Source organism: Gymnoscopelus braueri, assembly GCF_963280865.1.
Source record: "Gymnoscopelus braueri genome assembly, chromosome: 16".
In the NCBI taxonomy this organism is placed as follows: domain Eukaryota; kingdom Metazoa; phylum Chordata; class Actinopteri; order Myctophiformes; family Myctophidae; genus Gymnoscopelus; species Gymnoscopelus braueri.
The window spans coordinates 52,081,357-52,094,050 of NC_137616.1; the positions used below are offsets into that span (position 1 = coordinate 52,081,357).

The 12,694-nt window shown below is 43.3% G+C and overlaps 1 protein-coding gene across 1 annotated transcript in view; it reads right to left on the reverse strand.

The window, feature by feature from the left end:
- LOC308102525 (uncharacterized protein) overlaps positions 1 to 12,694 on the reverse strand; it is a 152,717-nt gene that overhangs the window by 88,952 nt on the left and 51,071 nt on the right. Inside the window, exons 12-13 of the mRNA XM_080452267.1 lie at positions 7,526 to 7,630; positions 6,756 to 6,818 (exon numbers count right to left, since the gene is read on the reverse strand). Of these exons, the coding sequence (XP_080308393.1) occupies positions 6,756 to 6,818; positions 7,526 to 7,630 (168 nt within the window). The remainder of the gene's footprint in view (positions 1 to 6,755; positions 6,819 to 7,525; positions 7,631 to 12,694) is intronic.

Below are 12,694 nucleotides of genomic sequence, written 5' to 3' on the forward strand. Positions count from 1 at the left end.
TTTATTGTATTACATTTATTTCATTTTCCAATTTTTAAAAAAAATAAATGAAAAAAGTAATTGAAAAAACTCGGTCTCTTCGCGTATTAGACTGAGTCACCAGAACCAAGGACGGGTGTTTCTGATGAATCGAACATGGTTAAAATGAAGTTTAAAACTGTCCAGGGTGCTCCCAAAAGCCTGAGTAGACGATACAATGTCCTAATTTTACTTTTTTAAAGTGAAATATCCCTTTAGCTAACATGAATTAAAGTTTACAGTTACTTACTGTGTCTGGGAGTCTGGTTCATTGCTGTGTTCTGGAGACTCTGGTGTCTGTCTCTGGTCGTCACTTCTGGAATCATAACAATCACACAAAACTCTGTTTCTGACTCATATATTCCTGATGAAGAATCCTTAATAACATGAACTAACATTAAAGTTTAAAGTGATTTTACTCTGTCTGAGGGGCTGGTTCATTACTGAATGTTTGAGAACTTCTAAACCAGTCACTCCTCTGTCTACTGGCTCATGTATTTAGTCATAAGCTTCACAAAATGTGTCACCTTCCCAGAGTAAAATGTATTTGGTACTAAACCCAATACACTTCTAATATCTGATAATATCTAATAATCTGATCCTGACAGCATTATTGCAAACGCATGCACATTGCCCACTACAGATGAATACCAAAACACTCGCCCCAAAACACAGTCGCCCCGGGGCAAATCCGGCGGTATTCACCTGGTATTCCTAAAGGTAACCTCAGTACACTATGTCTAAACCTAACCTTATTCCTAAACGTAACCTCAGTAAACTATGCCTAACCCTAAACTTATTCCTAACCTTATCCTCGGTAAAACAAATACAAGAATACAAGAATCGATGGTCTGCGAAAGAAATGGGCGTGAGCGTGTTTTGGGACGAGTCTTCAGCTTAACCCACAGACAAGCATTGACAGCTCTGTGGCTTGTTGCGAGTGAACAGATCCTCTCCGTGGAGTAATTAAACACCACAAACAACACAGAATATGTTGACACAAACACACTGGAGCCATTTAGGAGCACTTTATAAGAAAACTAATACTTATGTTGATTTAACAGTATGAGTTTATTGTTGGACAGGCAGGTTATAATATGGGATTTTGACAGCATTTCTTTCCCCTCTTCTTCCCGATACGGTGTACCGTTACGGCCCACTTTTACCCCTGAGTACCAGCCAGGTGGTACAGTGGCCCTCATTTATCAACGCGGTGCAGCCCAAATAATGGGCGTAGGGCGAGATCACCGCACCTTTCGGCATTTATCAATATATCCTGACGTGGGCTTCATCCTACCATACGCTGAGATCTCACGTCTGGTCGAGACCAGTTGTTGACGTTGGCTGCGCCCGTTTATTCCATTCTAGACCTGCGGAGCAGCATTGTCTGACTGTCTGACAGGCATCTGGACACATAATCCACTCCTAAATGTATATCTACACACTAATAATTAATCCCTGTGAAAATATAACATTTTATAAAGTAATTTAAACAAACTGCTTTAACAGTCATTCAGTTGCATTGGCTATTTTAAAATAGCAGATCTGCAAGCTCAAAAACGGGTCGCATCGCGACGCGTTGTGAGCTTGTAGATCTGCTATTTTCAAAATATACGAGCGCTTTTGCGTCGGGACCCGGGAGTCCCGCGGTCGGGACTGCCGACGATCTTTTCATGGAATATCCTACATGACTGCTTGTGCACTGCTCGGTATGGGTTAAATAAATTAATATACAAACGTATTCCATTCATGGCGATGTGATTGGTATCATAATATGTCATTCATGTAGGCTACAAGCCTACGTGACAAAGATTGTACCGCTACGGATTACATGAAAGACACAGTTGGGCGTGTGTGTGTGTGTGTGTGTGTGTGTGTGTGTGTGTGTGTGTGAGAGTGAGAGAGAGAGAGAGAGAGAGAGAGAGGTGAGGCGTGTGCGTGTGCGTGTGTGTGTGTGTGTGTGTGTGACTTGACAGGCAGCGAGGCGAGGCGATCGGGGGAAACTCTTTCTTATTGGCTTTTGATGTCTTTGGTCGTATTCTGATTCTTCTTCATGTCGTAAAATCGGGGCGTTTTGAGAATATTTAAGGGCGTGTTATTTAAATGACGCTCGTTTTCAGACGTGAGATTTATCAAAGCTCCGACCTGATGTACGCCAGGATTGGCTGTGTAGGATCCGTTGATAAATGTGACTTTGACGTTGGTGTACGCCGAATATATGGAAAAATATAAGCCGGTTTATACGCTGCGTTGATAAATGAGGGCCAGTGTGTCCGTGACGGATGATGAGCCAGAGGCTAAAGGCAGCGGCAGCCCACAAATATCTATTGGTCTGGGGGGGGGGGGGGGGGGGGGGGTAATTTTTGTCGCCTCAAATCTAGCTGTGAGGCGTCAGCGCTACTGACTGCGCTACCGTGCCCCTAAGCAATACCTTTGGTCTCCTTGTGTTGTGCCCACACACACACACACACACACACACACACACACACACACACACACACACACACACACACACACACACACACACACACACACACACACACACACACACACACACACACACACACACACACACACACGCGTTGCCATGGGTACAACATACACACGTTGCCATGGGTACACTTTGTTGTTCTGACCTTTCGGTTGCATTTCTTCTTCTCTGTCTCCTTCTTTGTGTTCTTGTTAGTTGTCCAGGAGACAGAGTGGAGCTGGGACCCACACCTTCCACCATCACTTCAGCAACACTGTTGAAAGATTCATTTGAATCAAATGTGTGTTTTTATCCATTTAGACTTAACCTTGAACCTTGAAATGCAGTCCCAGTTAAAGATGGATATCATTGTTCAGACAGTGACACAATAATGTCTAGACTGAATCCTCGGGTGTGTTTTCATTCACAGAGCTTCACACAGGCAGCTAGGAAGCAGTTCACAATGTAAGACACTTTGAAAACGTTTTGGGCCTTGACACGATTTATGGTCTAATGTTGGGGCCGTGTCCATCTCCAATTTTGCTAGTTAGGCGGTATATAATGTTGGAACAAAAATAGCCAGAGAATGGGAGCAGCAGGAGCGGTATTGCAGTCGCTGTACCGCACTGTGGTGACGAAAAGAGAGCTGAGCCAGAAGACAAAGCTCTCGGTCTACCGAGCAATCTTCGTTCCTACTCTCAACTCATGGTCATGAAATGTGGGTCATGACCCAAAGAATAAGGTCGCGGATACAAGCGTCCGAAATGAGTTTTGTCAGACGGGTGGCTGGCCTCTCTCTTAGAGATAGGGTGAGAAGTTCATCTCCCTTAGAGATAGGGTGAGAAGTTCATCTCCCTTAGAGATAGGGTGAGAAGTTCATCTCCCTTAGAGATAGGGTGAGAAGTTCATCTCCCTTAGAGATAGGGTGAGAAGTTCCTCTCCCTTAGAGATAGGGTGAGAAGTTCCTCTCCCTTAGAGATAGGGTGAGAAGTTCATCTCCCTTAGAGATAGGGTGAGAAGTTCATCTCCCTTAGAGATAGGGTGAGAAGTTCATCTCCCTTAGAGATAGGGTGAGAAGTTCCTCTCCCTTAGAGATAGGGTGAGAAGTTCCTCTCCCTTAGAGATAGGGTGAGAAGTTCATCTCCCTTAGAGATAGGGTGAGAAGTTCATCTCTCTTAGAGATAGGGTGAGAAGTTCATCTCCCTTAGAGATAGGGTGAGAAGTTCCTCTCCCTTAGAGATAGGGTGCGATTTTCCCCACTCGCTGCTACACCCGTTGAGTTTAGCAGTGAGACGTCAGCTCCACCCTGTGACACACCCCCTCCGCGTGTCACTGAGAATACAACTCTGGTTATTGGTAGTTCTATAATGAGAAACGTGAAGTTAGTGACACCAGGGACCATAGTCAAATGCATCCCCGGGGCCAGAGCGGGCGACATCGAATCAGATTTAAAAATGCTGGCTAAAAGTAAACATAAACGTTATGATACAATTGTAATCCACTGCGGTGGCAATGACACACGACTTAAAAGATCAGAGATCACGAAGATAAATATTGAGTCTGTGTGCACATACGCAAAGACAATGTCGGACTCCGTAGTTTTCTCTGGTCCCCTGCCAAATATGATTGGTGATGAGATGTACACAGCCGTATGTCTTCATTCAACCGCTGGTTATCAAGGTGGTGTCCAGATAATAACGTGGGCTTTATAAATCATTGGCAAACTTTCGAGGGGAAAACTGGTCTGATGGGGAGAGACTGCATACATCCAACTTGGGATGGTGCGGCGCTCATCTCAAGAAATATAGACGAGTTTATCAATAAACTATGACCACCCAGAGTTGGGATCAGGAAGCAGAGTTGCAGTCCTACAGGCTTCTCTGTGCTTCCACCAGAGCAGCCACCTACCCTACAAATCAGAACAATTGAAACTACTCGACCCCCTAGGCATATGAAACCAAGGGTTCGAGGAGCTGTGCATAAAAACTTGGCATAGATCAAAATTAATGCAGTAGTGCCACAAAACAAAATTATTAAATGTGGACTGAACATTAGATCTCTACGCTATAAAGGTGTATTGGTAAATGAAATCATATCAGACAACCATCTTGATCTACTTTGTCTTACCGAAACATGGCTGGGTGAGCAAGAATACGTCTGTCTAAATACAGCCACCCCACCAAGTCACACAAATGCTCATATTCCTCGAGACACCGGCCAGATTGGAGGTGGAGTTGCAGCCATATTCAACTCAAGCTTAAAGGAGAGATCCGGACATTTTAAGTGTTATCTTTGATGTGTCGTTAGTCACCTACCGACGTAGAAAGTGGCGTTGATTTTTTCCAGCGATTCCCCTGTCGTCATTTTTTCGACCCCCTCCGTTGGCATAATGGGAGCGCGTGCCTAAGGGAAATTCGCCTATTATAACCGATGCAAAGTTATTTTTTTCTCTACTACTACTCATTGTAGAGTCTCATGATACTCAAACATGCACTGAAAGTTCCTGAGAGGCTAATGCTAATGCCTCTCTCTCCCTGGCAACACCGAGTTGCCAGGTTCTGGGAGAGAAACAAGCAACCAGCGTTAGCTCGTTCGGCATTAGCATTAGCCTCTCAGGAACTTTCAGTGCATGTTTGAGTATCATGAGACTCTACAATGAGTAGTAGTAGAGAAAAAAATAACTTTGCATCGGTTATAATAGACGAATTTCCCTTAGGCACGCGCTCCCATTATGCCAACGGAGGGGGTCGAAAAAATGACGACACGGGACTCTCTGAAATAACTCAACGTCCCTTTCAAGGATGGTGAGTGATAAGCGACACATCAAAGATAACACTTAAAATGTCCGGATCTCTCCTTTAAAAAGGTTCCTATCACACAATATTTGGCAGCCCCCCTGTAATAACTCTGAGAACCCCTAGGGGTCCCGGACACCCTGTCGAAGACCCATGTAATAATATATAATAATTAACTATATGATTAGTAATCAAAGAATTCTACAATAAACAGCAGACCCTTTGTTTTCTCCCAGAAGTCTATGAGTTGGGTTGTTAGAAAGAGATGCAATGCCTAGTACTAACCTACAGTAAAACAATACATTGCTTTGAATTTAAATGTAATGCATTTAAATCCTTTGCATTGTGTTAAATCGTATCGCATCGTATAGCATTGTGCAGATTTGAATCGCCATCAAATCGTTATCAAATCACATGGAATCGGGAACGGGGGTGAATCGTATTGCATCGTATCGTCAGGGTATCGCTAATGTATCGTATCGCTGGCAGTGTATCGAGATGCATATGGAATTGCGCTCAGTGATGGAGATCCACATGCTTTGTGTGTGTGTGTGTCACACGCCCCAGGGCATGCTGGGAGTACTGTAGGCGGTGTGAACACGGAGGTGAGCGCTAATGTTGTTTTTATAGCAACTTAACTCTTTGACTGCCAGAGTATTTTCATAAAGTACTCCCCCAGTGCCAGCAATTTTCGTGTTTTTTTATTTTTATATTTTGAATTTTTCTCATGAAAATAATTTAAAGACACATAATTTAAAGACCCAGCACAAATCCGCCACTAGAGAGCAGCACATGACAGCTTGATCAGGTCGTTGGGTCACTGTCACCCTTCTTGATAGATTAGTGGTGAATACCACCGGATTTGCCCCGGGGGACTGTGTTTTGGGGCAAGCGTTTTGGTATTCTGGCTATGTGTAGGCACAGACTGCACAGTTGTTTTTGGTCACAATTCACCGGCAACAAAACAACAACACCTTGACAGGTCAAAACAAACACCAATGATTATTAGCTGCTGCCAACTAGTGGTGTGGAGGCTGATTCATTTTTATTCAATTATTGCATGAAATTCTTGGACTTAGGCCAGCCGGAGGCGGACCCCGGACTGGGATGCGAGTCAACAAATAATATATATATATTTTTTTCTTTGGAGGTCCCCTGAGGTTCGAGGCCCGTTTCAATTGAAACGGGTGAAACATAGCAAAGGCCGCCACTGCCCATGTAAAGCATTATTGTGGACCCCCACCCTTCCATTCCTCCTCCATGTAAAGCATTATTGTGGACCCCCACCCTTCCATTCCTCCTCCATGTAAAGCATTATTGTGGACCCCCACCCTTCCATTCCTCCATGTAAAGCATTATTCTGGACCCCCACCCTTCCATTCCTCCTCCATGTACACAATCAGTAAACCTCACAGTACATTCCTGATGGAAACTCCTTAATCTAACATGAATTAAAGTTTATAGTTACTTACTTTGTCTGGGAGTCTGGTTCATTGTGTTCTGGAGACTCTGGTGTCTGTCTCTGGTCGTCACTTCTGGAATCATAACAATCACACAACACTCTGTTTCTGACTCATATATTCCTGATGAAGAATCCTTAATAACATGAACTAACATTAAAGACGTGGTGAAATTAAACATACATTTTCAACCCTCTTAGAGCATATCCCTGGTCATAATATGGACATACCTAACAATAGTTGCCTAAAATAAACTATGATTTTTATTGTATTGTATGTATTCTTACATCAAAAGCCCCTAAAAAACATTCCTAATTACTTTCTGTCAAACTAAAACATACAATGTGATGACATACATCTGTCACAGTGAGATTGGAAAACCAGTCAGAAAAAGGTTCACTCTGTTTCACCGCCTGAATCACAGCAGCAGTATTTATTTTATAAGCTTACTTCCTCATAAGAGCTTCTTCTCCATTTCAGGATCAATAAATCTATGATCAAACTTGTGGGCTGTTGAATAAATCTGTGCTCGACCTCATGTCTACTGGAGAAGACGTGAAAGCACATTCAGCCTGACTTGAACAAGTCTGTCTTGACCTAGTCACTCCTTGGCGTTCGTGGAATAGAATAAACCAGGCTGCACTGAGTAGACTTGGTCAAACCTGGATTTATCTTACATCCAGGATGATTTCATTCTGCCTTTGTGAAACGGATCCCCAGGGTTTTAAGTAAATCTAAGAGGATTCTATCACAACATTGAGTTTCCTGATCAGTGATCTTACTTTGAGTGTGAAGGTCCAGGTTCATCACTGATGTCTGAAGAGTAGATGCCACTCGTTGTGCTGCTGGCTGCTGGAGCCTCTGGTTTCTGACTCTGGTTGTCATCTCTGTTATCATCACAATCACACAACACTGTTTATGTCACCTCTGTTATCATCACAATCACAACTCTGTTATCATCACAATCACACAACACTGTTTCTGTCATCTCTGTTATCATCACAATCACTAAACATCACAGTACATTCCTAATGGAAACTCCTTAAATTTCACTTTCAAAAACATTTTGGGTCATTTTATCATCTACTCAGGCTTTTGTGGGCCCCTCAGAGAGTTTTTAAGTTGCTCGATTCAGTATTTAGATATTTGATATTCATTTTATCAGACACACCGCCTTCCTATACAAACCCATTGTAACTTCAAACTCAATTTTAAACATGTTAGATTCATCAAATACACCCGTCCTTGGTTCTGGTGACTCATACTGCCCTCCTAATTCGTGAGGGGGCCGTGTTTTTTCGATAACTTTTTTCATTTATTTTATTTAATTATTTTTTTGTATTACATTTATTTCATTTTCCAATTTTTAAAAAAAATAAATGAAAAAAGTAATTGAAAAAACTCGGTCTCTTCGCGTATTAGACTGAGTCACCAGAACCAAGGACGGGTGTTTCTGATGAATCGAACATGGTTAAAATGAAGTTTAAAACTGTCCAGGGTGCTCCCAAAAGCCTGAGTAGACGATAATGTCCTAATTTTACTTTTTTAAAGTGAAATATCCCTTTAGCTAACATGAATTAAAGTTTACAGTTACTTACTGTGTCTGGGAGTCTGGTTCATTGCTGTGTTCTGGAGACTCTGGTGTCTGTCTCTGGTCGTCACTTCTGGAATCATAACAATCACACAAAACTCTGTTTCTGACTCATATATTCCTGATGAAGAATCCTTAATAACATGAACTAACATTAAAGTTTAAAGTGATTTTACTCTGTCTGAGGGGCTGGTTCATTACTGAATGTTTGAGAACTTCTAAACCAGTCACTCCTCTGTCTACTGGCTCATGTATTTAGTCATAAGCTTCACAAAATGTGTCACCTTCCCAGAGTAAAGTGTATTTGGTACTAAACCCAATACACTTCTAATATCTGATAATATCTAATAATCTGATCCTGACAGCATTATTGCAAACGCATGCACATTGCCCACTACAGATGAATACCAAAACACTCGCCCCAAAACACAGTCGCCCCGGGGCAAATCCGGCGGTATTCACCTGGTATTCCTAAAGGTAACCTCAGTAAACTATGTCTAAACCTAACCTTATTCCTAAACGTAACCTCAGTAAACTATGCCTAACCCTAAACTTATTCCTAACCTTATCCTCGGTAAAACAAATACAAGAATACAAGAATCGATGGTCTGCGAAAGAAATGGGCGTGAGCGTGTTTTGGGACGAGTCTTCAGCTTAACCCACAGACAAGCATTGACAGCTCTGTGGCTTGTTGCGAGTGAACAGATCCTCTCCGTGGAGTAATTAAACACCACAAACAACACAGAATATGTTGACACAAACACACTGGAGCCATTTAGGAGCACTTTATAAGAAAACTAATACTTATGTTGATTTAACAGTATGAGTTTATTGTTGGACAAGCAGGTTATAATATGGGCTCTTGAAAGCATTTCTTTCCCCTCTTCTTCCCGATACGGTGTACCGTTACGGCCCACTTTTACCCCTGAGTACCAGCCAGGTGGTACAGTGTGTCCGTGACGGATGATGAGCCAGAGGCTAAAGGCAGCGGCAGCCCACAAATATCTATTGGTCTGGGGGGGGGGGGGGGGGGGGGTAATTTTTGTCGCCTCAAATCTAGCTGTGAGGCGTCAGCGCTACTGACTGCGCTACCGTGCCCCTAAGCAATACCTTTGGTCTCCTTGTGTTGTGCCCACACACACACACACACACACACACACACACACACACACACACACACACACACACACACACACACACACACACACACACACACACACACACACACACACACACACACACACACACACACACACACACACACACACACACACACACACACACACGTTGCCATGGGTACAACATACACACTTTGTTGTTCTGACCTTTCGGTTGCATTTCTTCTTCTCAGTCTCCTTCTCTGTGTTCTTGTTAGTTGTCCAGGAGACAGAGTGGAGCTGGGACCCACACCTTCCACCATCACTTCAGCAACACTGTTGAAAGATTCATTTGAATCAAATGTGTGTTTTTATCCATTTAGACTTAACCTTGAACCTTGAAATGCAGTCCCAGTTAAAGATGGATATCATTGTTCAAACAGTGACACAATAATGTCTAGACTGAATCCTCGGGTGTGTTTTCATTCACAGAGCTTCACACAGGCAGCTAGGAAGCAGTTCACAATGTAAGACACTTTGAAAACGTTTTGGGCCTTGACACGATTTATGGTCTAATGTTGGGGCCGTGTCCATCTCCAATTTTGCTAGTTAGGCGGTATATAATCTCTCAAGAACAGATTCTGCACTGCGTTGGAATCTGTCGGGGAGGCTCGTCATAACGTGTGCGCATTGGCTACAAGTGGGCGTGCCTTCAGATCAGGAAGCAGGCCGTGCTTTACCCAATCAAATGTAGTGGCCGGGATTCACATGTCTGTCGATCTTTCCCCCTCGAAACAAACCCAAACTAATTTAACAATAGCGTCCGCGGAGCAGACAAAACCACGGAAAGATATTCACATTTTAACTTACTCTTTCATCATAGAAACAAGTGGGCTTATAACCAAAACGATCCATGTTCTCTGGGAGAAGTGGTGTTAGTGTTCCGTGTAGAAATATTGTTAGTGGGAATGAAAACATAGTGGCACCCACCGGAAGTGAAAGCTGAAGGCAGACCTAAACCCCGGTTTCCTTTGCGCACGTGTGCTACGTCGACTTCCTCCCAGAGCCAACAGACATAGAACAAACAGCAGAGGTCGCTGTTTTTCATTTTCAGTTGGATCTGGGTTCCCAGATTGGGCGGTATATAATGTTGGAACAAAAATAGCCAGAGAATGGGATTAGCAGGAGCGGTATTGCAGTGTGGTGACGAAAAGAGAGCTGAGCCAGAAGACAAAGCTCTCGGTCTACCGAGCAATCTTCGTTCCTACTCTCAACTCATGGTCATGAAATGTGGGTCATGACCCAAAGAATAAGGTCGCGGATACAAGCGTCCGAAATGAGTTTTGTCAGACGGGTGGCTGGCCTCTCCCTTAGAGATAGGGTGAGAAGTTCATCTCCCTTAGAGATAGGGTGAGAAGTTCATCTCCCTTAGAGATAGGGTGAGAAGTTCATCTCCCTTAGAGATAGGGTGAGAAGTTCATCTCCCTTAGAGATAGGGTGAGAACTTCATCTCCCTTAGAGATAGGGTGAGAAGTTCATCTCCCTTAGAGATAGGGTGAGAAGTTCATCTCCCTTAGAGATAGGGTGAGAAGTTCATCTCCCTTAGAGATAGGGTGAGAAGTTCATCTCCCTTAGAGATAGGGTGAGAAGTTCATCTCCCTTAGAGACAGGGTGAGAAGTTCGGTCACCCCGGGAGACACTCGGAGTAGTCACTGCTCCTTCACTTGGAAAGGAGCCAGCTTAGGTGGTTCGGGCATCTAGTACGGATGCCTTCCGAGCGTCTCCCTAGGAAGGTCCTCGCTGCACGTCCCACTGGGAGGAGACCCCCTGGCAGACCAAGGACCAGATGAGGGGAATACATCTCCACACTGGCCTTGGAACGCCTCGGGATCCCCCAGGAGGAAGTGGCTAATGTTGTTCAGGAGAGGAAAGTCTGGAGCTCTCTGTTGGAACTGCTGGCCCCGCGACCCGACTCCGGATAAGCTGTTGAAGATGGATGGATGGATGGAAAAATAGCAGATCTACAAGCTCACAACACTTCATATCCTGACGTGTTGTGAGCTTGTAGATGAGCTATTTTTTTAAATTGGACAAATGATTCAAATCTTCTCTTATGGGGGTCCCTGGCAGAAACTATTTTCAGATGGGGGTCTGTGGACAAATACATATCAGTGTGAGGGTCTATAGATTAATACATATCAGTGTGAGGGTCTATAGATTAATACATATCAGTGTGAGGGTCTATAGATTAATACATATCAGTGTGAGGGTCTATAGATTAATACATATCAGTGTGAGGGTCTATAGATTAATACATATCAGTGTGAGGGTCTATAGATTAATACATATCAGTGTGGGGGTCCTTGACATGATCATGATTTAAAACACTGGTCTAACTCACATTATTTTACAAATAATAATAATACACTTTATTTGTATAGCACCTTTCATGACATGAAATGCAGCTCAAAGTGCTTTACAGAGCAACAATACAGTTACAACCAATTTAACAAAAAAGCAAAACAATTAATAAAAGAAAAGAAAAGAAAAGCTAAAGCATAAAACATTAAAATAGGCAATACAGTGAGGACTTAAAAAAATCAACCAAAGAATCAGCTAAAAGCAAGAGTGAAGAAATAGGTCTTGAGCTGTGCTTTAAAGCTATCCACAGAGGCCTGTCTTAGGTGTAATGGTGCTTTAAAGCTATCCACAGAGGCCTGTCTTAGGTGTAATGGTGCTTTAAAGCTATCCACAGAGGCTGTCTTAGGTGTAATGGTGCTTTAAAGCTATCCACAGAGGCCTGTCTTAGGTGTAATGGTGCTTTAAAGCTATCCACAGAGGCCTGTCTTAGGTGTAATGGTGCTTTAAAGCTATCCAAAGAGGCTGTCTTAGGTGTAATGGTGCTTTAAAGCTATCCACAGAGGCCTGTCTTAGGTGTAATGGTGCTTTAAAGCTATCCACAGAGGCCTGTCTTAGGTGTAATGGTGCTTTAAAGCTATCCACAGAGGCCTGTCTTAGGTGTAATGGTGCTTTAAAGCTATCCACAGAGGCCTGTCTTAGGTGTAATGGGAGTTTATTCCACACTGTCGGTCCGTAGAAGCAGAATGCTGCTTCACCGTGTTTTTTATAAGTCATTGTAGGCACCTCGAGCAGGTCAGCACTTGAAGACCTGAGGGGCCGGTTTGGAACATATCTCTCTAGGCAGTCAGAGAGGTACAGTAGGAAGGTGCCGACCATTTAGAGCTTTATAAACTATTAAAAGT